Genomic DNA, 19,101 nt, shown 5'->3' with positions numbered 1-19,101 from the left:
ACCATGGAGCTCAGGTTTTGTAGATGCTCCTCATTGGTACATATAAACTACAATGTAGTCTTGGTTATACACAATGTACTAAAAGAGGCTATGTCTGTTGTGCACCCACATTAATGGATAAAGGGGTAATCCGACTAGAATGACTTTCTTGGGGCAGCTCCACTGACGGGGAGCTGATTGCAGGGGTCTAGCTGATGGATGAATTTCAGGTTAATAGAGTGGTCCCTACCTAAGGCCTCTTTTTTTTATATGATGTCAATAGGCATTTGTAGGGCATATGGACAGATTGTCCTGATTGGACAACTTTTTTTAGGGTGAATTTACACGTTGAGTATTTGTTTAATAAACCCCGTTTACTTAGTGTAAAAAGTTCATAGCGGATTCTAGATGTGCTGTAGCTTTTCAGATTCGCTGTGTGCCCTATCAGCTGTGGAGGTGCTGCGGATTATATTGATTGCAATGCCACCAGTGAAATCCATAATTTTATCTGCAGATTTCTTTTGTGGATTTGTAAACCGCTTCAACCACGTAAAATTTATGCTGTATTTGCCTCCGCATCACCCTACCGTTGATCGATTCCGCTAGACCTTTCTGTCGGAGGAACCCATCAACGGAAAGCCAAACTGAAATCATAGCTTCCGCTTGCATTACCATTGATTTCAACGGTAACTTTTCCGTTGCAAATGGGTTCCGTTTGCCTTTCCGTTGATGATGGGTTCCTCCGGAGAGTAAGGCCCTGTTCACACTTGATTTTTTTTTACGCGGAAACCGTGCCAAAAAACGTCCGAAAATGCCTCCCATTGATTTCAATGGGAGGCGGAGGTGTTTTTTTACTGCGAGCGGAAAAACCGCCTCGCGGTAAAAAGAAGCGTCATGCCCTATCTTCGGGTGTTTACGCCTTTGACCTCAATGGGAGGCAGAGAAAGCGTATTTAGTGGTGTTTTTTGCCTGTAGCACTCAATGGGCGCGAGCGAAAAACGCAGCAAAAATCGCGGCAAACAACGTGCAGGTAGGTCAAAATCTGCCTCAAAATTCCAAACGGAATTTTGAGGCAGAATTTACCTCCTGCAAAAAACACTCAGTGTGAACAGGGCCTAAAAGCTACATTGAATGATTTTCATTTGTATATACGAGCAGTTTTATAAATACACTACGTGTTGTGTCCATTAGGGTATGTTCACATGAGGGCGTCCGTAACGGCTGAAATTACGGGGATGTTTCAGCCTGAAAATATCCCCGTAATTTCAGCCGTAACGGCATGTGCAGGCGCTTGATCGCCGCGTCCATTACGGGCGTAATTAGCGCTGCTATTACTGCAATGAATAACGGCTCCAATTACGGCCAAAGAAGTGACAGGTCACTTTGACGCGGGCGTCTATTTACGCGCCGTCTTTTGACAGCGGCGCGCAAATTACGCCTCGTGTGAACAGACAAACGTCTGTCCATTGCTTTCAATGGGCAGATGTTTGTCAGCGCTATTGAGACGCTATTTTCAGATGTAATTCGGGGCAAAAACGCCCGAATTACGTCCGTAAATAGGCCGTGTGAACATACCCTCATTCACATCCTGACTTTAAAATACTGTAAAATATGTAAGAATAGAACGCTGTTTTTTACGTCTTTTGACCTATACCATTGTATGTAATGTATCAATATGTAAACTTGTTACAGGATGTTGTAATCTGCCTTCTGGTTGTTCTCTACGGTGTTTTGCTGAGACAAGCAGCAAGCACTATTGTGTTTGTATATTGTTTCTCCTAACTTTGCTTTTTCATTCTTTGGTAGATGTTGGTTGATTCTGCTGTGCCAGAAAGGGGCAAGCCTATTGTGAGAAATAGGGAGCTCGAAGTATAGCAGCAGACATGGATGAACAAGCCCTGCTTGGACTAAACCCAAATGCCAATGCTGACTTCCGAGAGCGAGTATGTCCTATCACCTGTTTTGGGTTTAATTTTTTTTATTTTCAATATAATTTAAAAAAAATAAAAAATTGAATCTGAAATATACAGTATTCTAATTTTGTATTCTGGCACCTAATACTGATACAAATTATTATTTCTTGCCATAATCTCAATGCTTGCTGTTTTTGTCATTAGCTGTAAATTTGCTACAGATTTATTTTTGTGGAATTTTTTTCATAACCTAACTTTTGACTTACTCTATATCTAATTTCATTTCAGGCATTGGCCTATTTTGAACAACTCAAAATATCACAAGATGCATGGCAGGTCTGTGCTGAAGCGTTAGCCCAGCGTGTATATAGGTGAGGAGGTTTCTATCCTTTTATGTTCACTGGAGTCAGATGTATATCTGTTAAAGTGGTATTCCCAGGTAATCTCCAGTACAGGGGTCACCCAACCCCTGTTCCGCCTGGGGTAGTGGTAGTGAGCCTAATAGTAGGTATTCCAGTGTTTGACAGCTCTGCTCTTTTTTTTTTTTTAGCATACTCCACTTCTGGTAAACCACTATAAACAACCTAAAGGACTGTAAAATGGCATTTTCAGACATACACGGTACAAGTGTTAATGTTACTGTTTTGGGTCCCATGCACACAACCGTAACTTTCATCCAGAAGTACGGATGAAATTGCGGACCCATTAATTTCTATTGGCCACGGACACCTTTCCCTATATTTATGGATGTGTCCGGACTGTAGAAATGATCCGCGAGTTATAGAACGTGTCCTATTCTTGTCCGCAAATGCGGACGACTATGGATGTGTATCTAGCTATCGGAACAGAAGGGCATTCTGGGTAAGTATGTTTTTGTTTCTTTTGAGTTGCGATTTTTGTGGCAGAATCGCTGCGATTCCGCCGCAGAAGTCGTAACACTTGGCTTTCAGTTGCGGGTTTTGCATCCCCATTGAATTCAATGGGGAAAACTGCAACAGAAAAACAAGGAAAACGCAGCATAAATTGACATGCTGCAGAATAAAATTCTGCACCGCAGGTCAATTAACGTTTTCGCTGCGTTTTTTTGTTTTTTTTCTTTCCTGCAACGTGGGCATGAGATTTTCTAAATCTCATCCACTCTCTGCTACTGTAAGTGCTGCGGAATTTCCGCACAATTCCGATGCCGAAATTTTGCAGCGTTTGCTCTACGTGGGAACCCTGCCTTAAGGGTACGTTCCCACAGGCAGGCGGTGCTGCAGATTTTCTGCAGCGATATCTTAAAGTTAATCACTCACAGAAATCCTTATTAAATAGTGCCTTTTTACTGTGTAAATCTGGACATTTTAGTGTAGAATATTGAGTATATCAAACTTTATTTGCACCTGCAGTGTTTCTTTTTTTTTTTAATTTACATTTTTGCTGCTGAATCGCTATACAAATCAACTTGCGTTTTATTTTAGTTTTTTATAAAATTTGTGCGGAATCTATGCTCCAAATTGAAGTCTATGGGCCAAACAAGCACCCTCTCCGCACGGAACATGCAACATAAATTGACATGCTGCGGATTTGGAAGTTGCATCGCAGAACACCTTCCGCACGACTTTTCTGCAATTTATTTCTGCAGTGCGGGCCTGAGATTTTAAAAAATGTTTCTCATCTGACAAATAACTTTGTTGTATTTGTGTTTTTCAGTGATGATCATGTCAAGTTCTTCTGCTTTCAAGTTCTAGAACACCAAATCAAATTCAAGTAAGTACTGTTTTTAATAGTTTTGATATATTTCATATTTGTTATAAGATCTCAAGTCTAATGCCTCCTTTACACAATTTTATATTCTCTTTGTGCCAAAAAACTAAAAGCAATAAAAACCGCTATAATAACTGTAAGGGTATGTTCACACTGCTTATTTTCAGCCGTTTTTCGGGCCGTAAACGCCCCGAGAAACGGCTGAAAATACGGAAGCTGAACGCCTCCAAACATGTGGCCATTGATTTCAATGGGAAAAACGGCGTTTCGTTCAGACGGGGCGTTTTTTTACGCGGTTGTTTGAAAAAGGTGCGTAAGAAAAGTGCATGTCGCTTTTTGAGCTGTCTTTGGAGCCGGTTTTTATTGGGTCAATAGAAAAACGGCAGAAAAAATGCTTGATGCTTTAAAAAATTTCTGAAAATCAGAAGCTGTTTTCCCTTGAAAACAGCTCCGTATTTTACAGCCGTTTTGCATGTGAACATACCTTAACACAGTTCACACATGCAGTTTCACTTTTTGTTTAGCCCTAGGGACGCAACTATTTTGGGACTTAACGATGCAGCAATTTGTTTCTATTTTTTTAGTTGTTTTCATCACTGTGTTCCGAGAGCCATAATTTTGTTTCATTTTTCCGTAGTCTGATGAGGACTTTTTGTTTGCAGAACGAGTTCTATTTTTTTCAATTGCATAGTTTGGAGGTGGGTGTGAATCTGGCTAAGTGCAACATCTGCGTGAAATTTGTATGTTCTCCCCGTGTTTAGTTTAACCCCTTCCTGCCGCAGCCCTTTTTCAGATTTTCATTTTCGTTTTTTTCTCCCCACCTTCCAAAAGCCATAACTTCTTTATTTTTCCATCGATACGAGGGCTTGATTTTTGCGGGATGAGTTGTAGTTTTTCGTAGCACCATTTATTTTGCCGTATAATATACTAGGAAACGGGAACAAATTATTTGTGGGGTAGAAAATGAAAAAACCAGCAGTTCCTCCATTGTTTTTTGGGCCTCGTTTTTACGGAATTCACAGTGCAATTAAAAAAACATGTTACCTTTATTCTGTGGGTCAATACGATTACGGCGATACCTAATATATATAGTTTTTTATATTTTACTACTTTTACATGTAAAAATCTAAGTGTAAAAAAGAAAATTTATTTTGTGTCGCCAAATTCCGAGAGCCATAACTTTTTTTATTTTTCCGTCGATTTAAGTGGTATGAGGGCTTATTTTTTTGCGGGATAAGCTGTAGCTTTTAATACCATTTTGGTGTACATGCAAGGTTTTGATCACTTTTTTTTTTGTTTCATTTTTTGTGGGAGATCAGCTCACACTGATGTATCTATATCATCCCAGAAAAGGGAAGATAGGCCATCCAAGGAAAATACCTCCTTACTCGAATGCACACCTAGTAATTTGAACAGCACTACTGGTGTTCAGGAGGGCGAACAACATAAGACCTTAGTGTCAACAGTAACTGTGCCGTACACAGAATCCCCAATAGTAATACATAGTGCCATCCAGTCCAGAGATAACTGCACTCTGTATGCAGGGTGTGCAGGGTATGCACGGTTACTACTCCGGAGTCACCAGGTAGAGCCAGAGAAAGGTCTTATGATGTTCGCCCCCCTGAACACCAGTAGTGCTGTTCAAATTACTAGGTGTGCATTCGAGTAAGGAGGTATTTTCCTTGGATGGCCTATCTTCCCTTTTCTGGGATGATATAGATACATCAGTGTGAGCTGCAAACTTGACAGATAGCAGGTTGTTTCTTTACAAATATTTTTTTACAAATTCTGTATGCTCCCCTGCCATACCCTATTACATTCATGTCCCCATGGTTACATACCTTCTGAGTGTGACCCACATGCATATCTCTTCTTTTTAGACATCTCGCTATGTTTTTTATCTAATGATTCATGTATATTATATGTAATAAAATTAGTTTTTGTACTGTGTATATAGCATATGGACTCTTTTTTTTCTCAATATATGCCGGCTTCTATTAAGCCCTGCCGAAGGGCCTTCATTAGGCCCCCAGGCAGCAATAGAAACTATCGCCGCCCCCCCCCCCCACAATTGTGTTGCGGGAGGGGAGCGCGGTAAGCTGTTAGAGGGGGGTCGCCCCCCTCTTTCTAATGATTTAAATGCTGCGGTCGGTATTGACTGCAGCATTTAGCGAGTTAAATGAGCGGGATCTAGCGCGATGCCGCTCGTTACTCTGAAGTGTCGGCTGTAACATACAGTCGACATCGTATTGAGCTGGTTCACTCCGTGAGCCTGTTCCATACTTCCCCTACCCAACTTTGTCGTATGGATACGTCAAATGTCGGGAAGGGGTTAAGCAGCATGCTCATTCTGTTCTGGATGTTCACTTCAGATTTCACACTTTTTTAGGTGAAATTCAAACGAACGTGTGCGTTTTTGTACGCGCAAAAAATGCTGCGTTTTTTTCGCGTTGCAGTTCCGTGTGGCATCAGTGTTTGGTGCGTGGCTGCGTGTCTTTTGCGCATATGGCATCGTTATGACACGTGGTTTTGATGTTTATAAACAGAAATGAAGGAGGTGGTTTTATTTTTCATTTCTTCAACAACTGTAGCGCGAATCACACGCGGCACACGGAAGTGCGTCCGTGTGCCGTGTGCAGTTTTCACGCACCCATTGACTTCAATGGGTGCGTGATGCGCGAAAAATGCTAAAGTATAGGACATGCTGGGAGTTTCACGCAGCGGACACGCTGCGTGAAAAACACGGAATGTCTGAACGGCCCCATTGACTAGCATAGGTCCGTGCGACGTGCGTGATTTTCACGTGCGTATCACGGACGTGAACTACGCTTGTTTAAATAAGGCCTTAATGTAGATGGGTTAAGATCTCCAGAAAAGCCTGCAAGGTGTTATTTTGTCCAGCAAAGTGATGGAGGCTTGACACAACCCATTAAAGTCATTGGGTTCTGTCTGGCATCATTGGTTTCAGTCATGCGACAAATCCGGAATATCTGTTTTTCTCATTGTTCAGCTCCTATGCCAGAGCAGAACAATGCTAAACAGAAGGCAGATGTGAACATAGCCTAAGCCTGGTGTAGCTCCTGGAAGCAAAACCAGGGTCTATAATATTGTGTGTAACTGGTGAACAAATGTTCCTGATGCTTCTAGGATTGGTTTTGCATAAGGACTTTTCTTTTTATATTTTTTTAGGTATGCTGAGTTGACAGCACACCAACAACAACTAATAAGGGAAACGCTAATCGCATGGCTTCAAGCTCAGGTATATATTGAAATAAGACATTTAAACTGGTATAGATGTTCATATTAAATCACCGAACAGTGGTGTCTTGTATGAGATGATTTTCTGAGATTTTTGCCTGCAATGCCGCATAGGTCCGCTTCTGCCAGCCACTAAGAGAAGAAAGTGGCGGTGGAGCTAGCTGCATATAGGCATTTCATTATACTCTATGGGAACTACAGAAGCTGTGGCTGAGATGAAACCCCATCTAAATATATTTGCTCTGGAACCCTTCTTAAGCTTAAAAATGATCTGTCCGGTTTTTATGCTGCCCTGTCTGGATTGGCACTGCAAATATAAAGTAAATTCTCCAAAATGGCTGAACATTACCGACTAAGTGACAGGCTGCTGAAATCAGCGTGTTTCACTGTAATCTGCCCTCAGACAGCATAAAACTCAACTATGCTATTGTTTCTGCGAAAAAACTGAAACCTTATAAAACGGAAACCAACTGCAGCGGAAGCGTTACCATTGAAATCAATAGTAATGCAAACGGGAAGCTATGGTTTCGGTTTGGCTTTCCGTTCATCAGTTCTTCAGATGGAAAGGTTGAACGGAAGCCTAAGTCTCGTCTGCTGTCCTTTGCTCCCTAGATACTTTTTTGTGTCCGGCAAATGAAGAATAACATTTATAACACCATGGAGAACGCACTTTTTTTTAATTTTTTTATTTTTTTACCATACTTTCAGGAAACCTGTTTTATTAGTGTAATCTGTCGCCTTCAATAAAATATTTATTCCTGTTCCATTACTATTTTCCATTGCAGATGCTTAATGGCCAACCCGAGAAAACGTTTATCCGTAACAAAGCTGCGCAGGTTTTTGCTCTAGTCTTTGTTACAGATTATCTTACAACATGGCCTAAATTCTTCTTTGATATTTTGTCTGTTGTGGGTCTCAACCCCCGAGGCGTTGACCTGTACCTCAGAATTCTGATGGCCATCGACGCAGAGGTAGTTGATCGGGATATAATTCATACTCCAGAGGTAAGACCTATGGATGTGACACTCTATTGCTCATTTGAGGGGGAGGGGCTTAGCTGTAATTTTAAGTAATTAGTTTTGCTGTGTGTCTCAGTGTTTATCATAGTTTATTGTCTTTGTACTGTACTCTGCTTTTACTTTAAAATTAGATAATGAATTGGAATAGGTGTTCAACTTTACACCCTAGGTTTAGTCAATGTTCAACAAGAATTTTGGTACTTTGATCCATATGTGCATAATGATGCCTCTACTCTTAGATTATCTATTCTTGTTCATAAGTGGGTAAGCTGTAGTATGCAGACTTGTATCTGACAAATTGTTATTTATAGACAAAACTACAACCTGCCTTACAGGAAGCACGCAGGAATACATTACTGAAGGACACTATGCGTGAACAGTGTATCCCAAACTTGGTAGAATCATGGTACCAAATTTTACAGACGTATCAGCACACTAACTCTGAACTGACGTGCCAGTGCCTTGAAGTGATTGGAACCTATGTTTCGTGGATAGATCTAACATTGATTGCTAATGATAGGTATGATGTTATTTTGTACTTGCATGTTCTCATGTTTATAAGACATGGCTGAAATTTATCAGTACTATTGCAAAGGAAAAGCGAAGATTTTGTCCATAACCTCCTACTAATTTTGATTAGTAAAATGACATGAAATGGTGTTGCAATGAGCAACTGCTCCACATTTCCTTTGCACTAATATTTTAATAACTTTCACCCCTTTGTTGTGCCAAAAATAAGTTCATGTGTGATTTAAAGTGGAACTGTCAGACTATGCTGCCCTATATAATGACGGCATAGTATGGGGACAGGTCTGCCTTCCTATTAGCCAAACTGATCTACTATTAGTCAAAACGACACAGAACAGTAGTGCAGACCCGTTGCCATACTATCCTAACCTTACTTAGGGCAGTATAGTCTGATGACAGATCTGCTTTAAAGCTCCACTTGAGTGCAGCAAGAAGCCAGGTAGCCAGTACAATTCTTGCGTCCGTGGTATTTGGTTTTCTATTGACAGGCCGCTAAATATGTCAGTGGTTTGAATGTCTCATAAATGGATACTAACTTTTCAAACATCTTGTGCTAATCTGGTATAGATCAATTTTGTAATTCACTTACGGTTAAATGTGGTTATGTCCATGCGTATTCTGTGTGCAGTTACTGCCTACCTGTAATCTGCTATCCACCCCTTATTATCAAGCAAAATCCATCCCTAGTTACAGGGCAGAGGAGACTTAACTTCAGGAAGAGGGGGGTGTATCTTTGCCAAAGCACGTTCCAGTGTCTTCACAGTCTGCCCATAGAAGTCTATGGTAAGCAGGAGCAGAGAGGGAGACACAGGCTGCTGGTAATTATTATATCTCACCCCAGTGCTGGATTCTCAGCTACACTGGTCATTACTGCTGTATAATCTCCTCCATGCTGCTGCTTCTATATGTGATAGATAGGAGAGCAGGATTCTCCTCTCTGTGTGCTGTGTATTTGAGACATAATAGCAGTTCAGCTCCTCTCACTAGCTCATGGAAAACTGAGAATTAGAGAGACCCTGTATTTAGTATGGGACTTGTTCTGCAAAGTATCCTATTAGTTTTAATAGTGATACAGTGAGCTCTAATAGTGGATCACTGGATACAGAGCAAATGCCGCTTCTTCCTCTGAAAGACTTTCTGTACAGATATCATGACTGCTATTCTGAAAAGTCAATTAAAAAGTTAAGTATGATCTGATTTGACACCCAGTGGCACGTGTGGACAACAATGTTCCCTTGTTGAGAGTTCTACTCTTGGGAATTTGCCCTCTTCCCGGGGGGGATATCCAATGTCGTCTTCCCTATTTGGTTATTTTCATCTATGTATGCTTGGTGTTCATCCTTGTTTTCCCTTCCCAACCTTCCCCCCCCCCCCCTCCCTCCAGTTATTGTTCACTTGATTGCCTTCAACATCCTTGATTGTACTTTCGCCATTTGAACTTTTTTGTTTTTGTTTAAATCACTTGAATAATTCAATAATAAACCATAAGAAATGTAAAAAAAAAAAAAAAAGTTAAGAAAAATGAAGGTCTATATAATATTAGTTAGAAGACTTTATTAGAAGAGCACTTCTCCCAGTCCCATCGCCGATGATGGTGTATACGGGCAGATACACTGCTGCCGTCAACACGAATTCAATCTTCGCTTCTATTAACCGAGCTATACAGTTTGTTTTTTTTTAATTAAATTTTTTTTTGTACCGTTTGGTCTAATAGTACATTGGACCTGTAATTATAATATGCTGCCCTTTTAATAGTCGAAACAGATCTGCTTTCAAATGTAATACATTCTCCTGCAGAGACTACGTTTTCTGGGATGCTGAGACATGTTGGTCCTTTTATTTTGTGCGCCATTTAACTCTTAGAAAGCTGCCTTAAATACTTACTATGCTTTTCTTTCAGATTCATTAATATGCTGCTAGGTCACATGTTAGTTGAAGTTCTTCGGGAGGAAGCATGTGATTGCTTGTATGAAATTGTAAATAAGGGAATGGATCCAGTAGATAAGACCAAATTGGTGGAATCTTTGTGTCAAGTGTTACAGTCTGCTGGATTCTTCAGCATTAATCAGGTTTGTGACGTCCGGATACTTTTACTTTGGTCACACAGGGTGGATACGCTGCGTAAAAGTGGGCAGCGTATCAGTCTTAGAACCCGCAGGGATTTCCAGCCGAAAAAGCAAATCAAATTGTGTTGCAAATGTTCAGGTGGAATATCTGCTGCGGAATCGGTGCTGGGAATAAAAACATCACTTACCACCTGGGCATTGTCATAGCAACGCATCACTCTGTTTTCGGTGCAGCCCCGGCGTCCTGGAATGCCGCTGCAGACCATGTGACTGAGATTGGCTGCAGCAGTCACATTGGATGGACGGAGAACAGAGCAACGCGTCCCTCTAACCACGCCCGGGTGTTAAGTAAATGTGTTGGTTTTTTTTGTGGATTTTTTTTTTTTTCATCCTATTTTTTTATTTATATATTTTTATTTCTTTTGTGGAATCACTTCTCTGTGGTGTACAAATCGCAATATCTGCTATTTGTTGCGGATTTTATCTCCCCATTGAATTCAATGGGGAAAACCCACAACAAAAGAGCAGCTATTCTGCAGCATAAATTGACATGCTGTGGATTAAAAAAAACGTACAACAGGTCAATTTATGACCTGTTTCTCTGCTGATTTTTTTTATTTATTTTTTTACGCAGCATGTGGTTGAGATTTGCTCAAATCTCATCCACTCTACTGCTACTGTAATACGCTGCGGATTTTCTGCAATGAAATCCGTTGTGGAAATTTACGCTGTGTGTGAGCTGGCCCTTTAAGTATTTATAGCATGGTCAAGTGGAGATTCTTTACACTGTGCACATTAACATAAAATATTAGTCCATTTCTATTTTTTTGGAATGGAGAAAAGAATGGATATTATTAGACGTGTCTTCAGTAAGTAACAGGTACATTATGTTACATTAGGAGGAAGATGTGGATTTTCTGGCTAGATTCTCAAAGCTTGTCAACGGAATGGGCCAATCTCTGATTGTTAGCTGGACCAAGTTGGTGAAATCTGGAGATATGAAGAGTGCCCAAGACACCCTGCAGTCTATTGAATCCAAAGTGCCTCTGATGTTACAGTTACTAATCCATGAAGATGACGATATCTCTTCCAATATTATTGGATTCTGTTATGAGTATTTGAACATTTTGAAACAGGTATTTCATGTGCCTTCCATGTTTCTTTGATAAACTGTTTTCCTTATGTAATACTTCAACATGCTTCTTAAATCAAGATTGAAATGTTTGTTTTTATTTGCGTTTTTTTTTCAATTTTCAGTTGGTATTACTTTCCAACCAACAAAAGGCTAATGTTGAGGTAAGTGATCCTCATACTTTTACTACTGTTTTCTAGAATCTTCACTGTAAAATCTGCAGTACTTTCCATTATCTTTTTTCCTATATTTTTTTTCCTCAGCAAATTTTGGTAATTTGAATTAAAACATAGATAGAAAATGGGTAAATATTGGTACAGATAAGAGGGAGCAGGATGGTACAGTGACACCATATGGACTGAGTTGTTTGCAAGTATGACCTCTTTGGTTGCCTTTATTAGTTAATGTTGTTTTTTTGTTGTAGGCAATAATGCTGGCGGTTATGAAGAAACTAACTTATGATGACGAGTATAATTTTGAAAATGAGGCAAGTCTATTGACAGGTTCATCCTGAAAAGTTTTGTATAATGGGGACATCTGTAAATAGATAATATTCAAAGCTTTTGTTGAGATGACCACTACTCTGGTAACTCTAGGAAAGTGGAAAAGTATCTCTGTGTGTGTGTGTGTGTGTGTGTGTGTGTGTGTGTGTGTGTGTGTGTGTTCTATTAAAAGGAAGTTATACAGTGAGCTTTGTATTCTCTGGATACAGAGCAAGAGGCTATCTTCCTCTGGAAGACTTTCTGCACAGATCTTGACCGACTATCTAAGACAAATATTACATAATTGCATTGTAATTACAGGATTACCATTCCTTTTTTTCTTTTTTGTTCTTTCAAACTAGGGTGAAGATGAAGCAATGTTTGTGGAATACAGAAAGCAGCTGAAACTGTTACTAGATCGTCTTGCTCAAGTATCACCAGAGTTATTGTTGGCTTCTGTCCGAAGAGTTTTTAATGGTACACTACAGTAAGTACAGTACGTTTAACTCAGGAAAATAGAGCACAGTGATTTTGCACAATTTTTATGGACTTACAGAAAAAGCTTAGTGCGGTGGCCAAACTATCTGTGGGGCGGGGAATACCCAGTTTCATCAAACGTTTATTCTCTGTATAATGACGTTAAACACCAGAGGTTGGACCCCCACTGATTTACCAGTTCTCATCTATCCAGTGAACAAGTGATTACTTGTAAAAGCCCTTTGCAACTGGAACACACCTTTAACATTACCCTTCACTAGAAATAAGGACCCTAGCCCAGACCATTATCCCCCCCCCCTTTCTTCCCAAAATTCTCTCTGTGACCCCAATCTTTGAGTTTGCGTGGCCTCGCTGTTACTCCTAGACGCTTCCACCGCACAATAATAGCATATACAGTTGACTTGGGCGGGTCTAGTTAATCAGAAATTTCACAAAATAACTTGCCACAGGTGGTAAACTATAACTGTGCCATTCTAAGTTGCTGAGCCCTTAAAGGGAATGTGTGTTTTGTTTTTTTTGTTAAACCGTGTATAAATGATTAGACATTGTTATAATTCAGGAAATATTATAAATTAGATTCTAATTTATAACATTTCCCTGTGCTGGTCACTAGAGGGAGCAATTCCCAAAATTGCAGCATTGGCATGTGGTAAAGCAACCACATTGCTTTATGCTGCAAATTTGGTGTAAACACACTTGCTCTAGTGAGCTCACAGAATCCCCCCTCCTTTATCCTGGCTAGTGCCAGGAGAAAGGAGGGGATTGAATGTTCAAACCTACTACACTGTGTGCCGCCATTATTTGAGCGAATGCACCGTGTACTAGGCTTACATACAGTGGTAATCACACACTAAAACACGAACATACACAGACAACTTACCTGCTTCTGCCGCCGCCGCTCCCTCCGGTCCGTACGCTCCGTCTGCTCCCTCCGCTCCTAGTGCTTGCTTCAGAACACCTGTCCGGAAGTCGCGACCAGAGGTAGTCATCTTACTGTCCAGCTGCGGCTTCCGGTCCACAAGAAAATGGCGCCGGATGTCGCTCGGACGAAGACCTTCCTTTTGGACTGTGTGGGAGCGGCGCATGCGCCGTTCCCACACAGACGGCGTACACCATAGTGAATGCGAACGGCTCCCGTTCGCATTCTCTATGGGGATGTATGTGCCGTATTCCATCTCTGTATGTGTCGTTAATCGACACATACAGAGATGAAAAAAAAATTGCAGCCCCCATAGGGAAGTAAAAGAAAGAAGAGAGAAAAAAGTGCAACACAAAAACACAAATAAATAAAATGTATTTTAATAACATACTAAAAGCAATAACGTATAAAAAAAATACATTTTCATGACACCTGCCCTTTAAGGTGTGACCCATACTACTACCAATGTTTGTCTATGGAGATTGCATGACTGTGTTCTTGATATGCACTTGTTTTCAATGGGTGTGGTTGACACACCTGAACTCAATCAGGTAGGGTGTCCACATACTATTGGCATATAGTGTATTCTGCAGTGCTGTGCAGATATTGTCATCACTTCCATCACTCCCTATCCAATTTTCCTATCCTGCTACAAATGCACACTCGAACCAATTTAATAAGAAGCCAATTACTCCATCCGTATGTTTCTCAAGTGTGCGGGACGGAACAGGTTTACCCATAGGAAACCCACGCAAAGATGGGGAGGGCATACAATCTCAATGCAGAAGTTGAAACCGGGACGCTGCTGCTGCGTGGCAACATTGCTAACCACTCAAAAACCCAGATAAAAATCTCTCCCGGTCATGTAATGGACACACAAGTGCACGGCTCTTCCCGGTAGAGTTATGAGAGCTTTGTCTTGTAATGAGCCTAGCACCTCTGTGTCCATCACGTGGCTGGGACCGATTTTACAGAAGTAAACCATGAAAGTTCCTGTTGAATGACTGCAAACAGAAATCATGAAAACAGTGAGTCATTGATACAGAAACCATTTTGGGAAATGTTGTTATAACTTTTTCATTATACAAAAAATACTTTCTGAGCCCAGAATGCCTCTTGAATGTAAACTTTTTTTTTTTTTTAAAGAGTCTCTGTCACCACATTATAAGTGCCGTATCTCCTACATAATGTGATGGGCGCTGTAATGTAGATAACAGTGTTTTGTATTTTGAAAAATTAACATTTTTGAGGCAGTTATGATCAATTTTAGATTAATGATTAGTTTCGTCATGCCCAACTGGGCGTTTTTTAACTTTTGGCCAAGTGGGAGTTGTAAAGAGGAGTGTATGACGCTGACCAATCAGCGTCATACACTTCTCTCCATTCATGTCCATTTGTACTCCGCACAGCGTGATATCGTGAGATCACGCTGTGCTGTCACATGCACCCACATTAAAGAGGCTCTGTCACCAGATTTTGCAACCCCTATCTCCTATTGCAGCAGATAGGCGCTGCAATGTAGATTACAGTAACGTTTTTATTTTAAAAAAACGAGCATTTTTGGCCAAGTTATGACCATTTTTGTATTTATGCAAATGAGGCTTGCAAAAGTACAACTGGGCGTGTTGAAAAGTAAAAGTACAACTGGGCGTGTATTATGTGCGTACATCGGGGCGTTTTTACTACTTTTACTAGCTGGGCGTCCTGATGAGAAGTATCATCCACTTCTCTTCAGAACGCCCAGCTTCTGGCAGTGCAGATCTGTGGCGTCACTCACAGGTCCTGCATCGTGTCAGACGAGCGAGGACACATCGGCACCAGAGGCTACAGTTGATTCTGCAGCAGCATCGGCGTTAGCAGGTAAGTCGATGTAGCTACTTACTTGCAAATGCTGATGCTGCTGCAGAATCAACTGTAGCCTCTGGTGCCGATGTGGCCGACACGATGCAGGACCTGTGAGTGACGTCACAGATCTGCACTGCCAGAAGCTGGGCGTTCTGAAGAGAAGTGGATGATACTTCTCATCAGAACGCCCAGCTAGTAAAAGTAGTAAACACGCCCCGATGTACGCACATAATACACGCCCAGTTGTACTTTTACTTTTCAACACGCCCAGTTGGACTTTTGCAAGCCTCATTTGCATAACTACAAAAATGGTCATAACTTGGCCAAAAATGCTCGTTTTTTAAAAAATAAAAACGTTACTGTAATCTACATTGCAGCGCCTATCTGCTGCAATAACAGATAGGGGTTGCAAAATCTGGTGACAGCCTCTTTAACTTTACTAAAGTGTCTTGAGTGAATAGACCTTGCCTCCAGCCAGGACGGGATGTCTATTCACACTCCTGACACTTCGGTAAAGTATGTGTGGGACTCACAGCAGCACACACGCGAGATCACACTGTGCAGCGATTAAGTCCCACACAAACTTTACAGAAGTGTCGAGTGTAAATATTTATGTTTACTCCATTTTATGTTGTCTAATGTCCACATTTTATTTTATGAAACAAACGTTGCAACATAACCATTGTCGTCGAGCTTGCTGTAAAGAAAAATTTGGTAATTTAGCTTTTCATATTTTCTCTTTCTGGAAGAAACTGGCAGACTGCTTCTTTCATGGAAGTAGAAGTTGCAATCCGGCTGCTGTACATGTTGGGCGAAGCTATACCAGCATCCCATGGAGCTCATTTTTGTGGGGATGTTGCCAAAGCAAGTGCTCTACAGGATATGATGAGAACGGTAAAGATTTTAGAATTTTATAATCTTTTATTTACCCAGTAACAAAATGGCATAGACCAGCCAATAAGATTATAATGGGTGTGACTGAATAAAACATTTCCTATAAAAAAAAATCACCAGTAAATAGTTTCTTGAAAAGAGTTGGGGTGACAATCCGCATGGCCATATGTTCCCAAACTCCTGAAAGGCAAATCTACATAATGTGGTATCAGAACTAGGAAAATTTTCCATTCACAATTCAAAACCATGGTTGATTCTATGGTCTTTTTATAGTGGCCACTATTGCTTATCACCAGTAACAGTTATGGCTAATGTCTGCCATACACATATTTTTTTTTTCTGCTTATGTCTATTGGATTTCGGCCTGTCTTATTCTATTGTTTCCCCCAAAATAAGCAATACCTAAGGTGTTTTCCTTCCCTCTTATTACCCCACACAAATAACATTCACATTCATTCAACCAATCCAATCATGCATGTTTTTGGAGAAGTCTGTGAAGACCGTTATTGCTTGACAGTAGCTAGCTAACTGAATGGCTGAACGTAGTTTTTAACAACTAGCAGACAGACTTAGTAGGCCCCTTTGCGGGGGAACTCACGGCTGTAAAATAGCATGGGAGGAGGGGGGCTGTGTGCCCCCATATAGATGTAGGCCCTGTTTATGCCCCTAAAAAGAAGTTAGGCCGCCAGTCTGTACCCCATAAATTTAGTGCCCTCTGTAGGTAGTGCCACAGCCCCCCTCCCAGGTGGTGCCACACAGCCCCCCCCTCCCAGGTGGTGCCACACAGCCCCCCCATCCCAGGTGGTGCCACACAGCCCCCCCATCCCAGGTGGTGCCACACAGCCCCCCCATCCCAGGTGGTGCCACACAGCCAGCCCCCCCATCCCAGGTGGTGCCACACAGCCAGCCCCCCCATCCCAGGTGGTGCCACACAGCCAGCCCCCCCATCCCAGGTGGTGCCACACAGCCAGCCCCCCCATCCCAGGTGGTGCCACACAGCCAGCCAGCCCCCCCATCCCAGGTGGTGCCACACAGCCAGCCAGCCCCCCCATCCCAGGTGGTGCCACACAGCCAGCCAGCCCCCCCATCCCAGGTGGTGCCACACAGCCAGCCAGCCCCCCCATCCCAGGTGGTGCCACACAGCCAGCCAGCCCCCCCATCCCAGGTGGTGCCACACAGCCAGCCAGCCCCCCCATCCCATGTGGTGCCACACAGCCAGCCAGCCCCCCCATCCCATGTGGTGCCACACAGCCAGCCAGCCCCCCCATCCCATGTGGTGCCACACAGCCAGCCAGCCCCCCCATCCCAGGTGGTGCCACACAGCCAGCCCCTCCCCATCTCCTCCTCCCAGGTAGCACCTTTTGGGGTTCACTGTAGGAGTGGAAACCCCAGCCAGAGCGTTGCCGACGCTCTGGATGGGGATTCTGCTTCAGGAGACATATATGGACAGTGTTGTCAAGGGCAATCCCAGATCCATAGTCCTGGGCAGAGCACTCTGCCTGGGACTCCTGCTCTGCTCCTGACATCACTGTTCATATATGGCTAGTGATGTCAGGGGCAGCCCCAGAACCAAACTCCCGGGCAGAGTGCTACTGGCACTCTGCCTGGGCCACTGCTCTGCTCCTGACAACACTGTCCATATGCGGACAGTGATATCAGGGGCTTCCCCAGAGACTGAGTCCCGGAGCAGAGCAGGTTCTAGCGCTCTGCCTGGGACTCTATCTATCCTCACTGTGCACGGAGTCCCAGAGCAGAGGGGACGCCTTCTCTCCTGACATTACTGTACATTTTAGTGATGTCTAGAGGAGAGGAGGAGTCCCAGGCAGAGCCTGGCACTAGACCGGGTTCCCCGGGTGCTGACACCGGCCCTGCTAGAGCTCCCCCCCCATGAAAATACTAGCCCTGAACATATTGTCACTGCTAAAGGAATTGTCTCGTGACCGCACTTAATTTTAAAACCTCCTATATAGTTATATAATAAGCAATAGAAGCCATTACAAGTATTTCATTTTTTTATTTTTCTTAATTACTTGTTTGCGCCTCCCTGTTACCTCTCCTCTTTTCTTTTGGGTTTTTGGGCAGGTTTTGAACCCAACCCCTGGTGACCATCAGACAGGGCAACAGCTGTCCCTAAGTCTCCCTACGACAGATGGGCCAAGCGAATATTTCGCTTTTATGCTGGATTCACACATCGCGTTTTTTGCTGCTCTTTTTCATGTAGTTTTAAGTGCGGCCAGATGTTACATTAAAGTCTATAGTAAAATATCCAATGCACTTCAGCCAATGTTGTGGTCAGTGGCGTTTTTTCCAAAGCAGCATGCTCTGGCTGTGGCGTTTTTTACAGGCGTTTTTCCCATAGGCTTCTCTATACGAACTTCAAAAGCGCCAGAAAATAAATACGTACAAAATGACACCAAATAAAAAAAACTCAAAAAAAGTGCTGTATTTCAAAATGCTAGCAATTTTCAAAGGCTATGGACACCTTTTGAGGGTTTTTATTTTTATTTTTGATATAACCACTTCACGCAACCTGACGTGCCATTACGTGCGGGGGTTGATGTTTGGAGTTGGCTTCATATGCTGCGGGTGTTGGCTGTATTTTACGAAATGTGGCGACACAAATATTTTTTTATGCAGTCTAAAATGGCCGAAAAATTATGTGAGTGAATGATGCCTCAGGGGACTAATGGTCCTCTTACACGGCCCGACGTAGGCGGTGTAAATAAGCACTGATCGAGACAGCTCGTTTGCTCTTTTCACAAGGAGCAAGTATAGGGGCGAGCGCTTGTTATTCAGATTACTCGTCCTCATACATTTCCATC

The 19,101-nt window shown here is 42.3% G+C and overlaps 1 protein-coding gene across 3 annotated transcripts in view; it reads left to right on the top strand.

Moving 5' to 3' along the window:
* The window catches only part of XPOT (exportin for tRNA), a 73,973-nt gene that overhangs the window by 2,121 nt on the left and 52,751 nt on the right, over positions 1-19,101 (top strand). For 2 of the 3 annotated variants that reach the window (XM_075856881.1, XM_075856878.1), the window contains exons 2-13: positions 1,786-1,922; positions 2,181-2,263; positions 3,585-3,641; positions 6,828-6,897; positions 7,682-7,900; positions 8,227-8,435; positions 10,344-10,512; positions 11,409-11,645; positions 11,767-11,805; positions 12,066-12,128; positions 12,486-12,610; positions 16,135-16,279. In XM_075856881.1, the coding sequence (XP_075712996.1) occupies positions 1,863-1,922; positions 2,181-2,263; positions 3,585-3,641; positions 6,828-6,897; positions 7,682-7,900; positions 8,227-8,435; positions 10,344-10,512; positions 11,409-11,645; positions 11,767-11,805; positions 12,066-12,128; positions 12,486-12,610; positions 16,135-16,279 (1,476 nt within the window). In that variant the 5' untranslated portion in view covers positions 1,786-1,862. The remainder of the gene's footprint in view (positions 1-1,785; positions 1,923-2,180; positions 2,264-3,584; positions 3,642-6,827; positions 6,898-7,681; positions 7,901-8,226; positions 8,436-10,343; positions 10,513-11,408; positions 11,646-11,766; positions 11,806-12,065; positions 12,129-12,485; positions 12,611-16,134; positions 16,280-19,101) is intronic. The other variant, XM_075856880.1, reaches the window with a different exon arrangement.

Source organism: Rhinoderma darwinii, chromosome 3, assembly GCF_050947455.1.
Source record: "Rhinoderma darwinii isolate aRhiDar2 chromosome 3, aRhiDar2.hap1, whole genome shotgun sequence".
Classification (NCBI taxonomy): domain Eukaryota; kingdom Metazoa; phylum Chordata; class Amphibia; order Anura; family Rhinodermatidae; genus Rhinoderma; species Rhinoderma darwinii.
The sequence above is the reverse complement of the archived record's forward strand: the minus strand, read 5'-3'. Positions and strand labels throughout refer to the sequence as shown.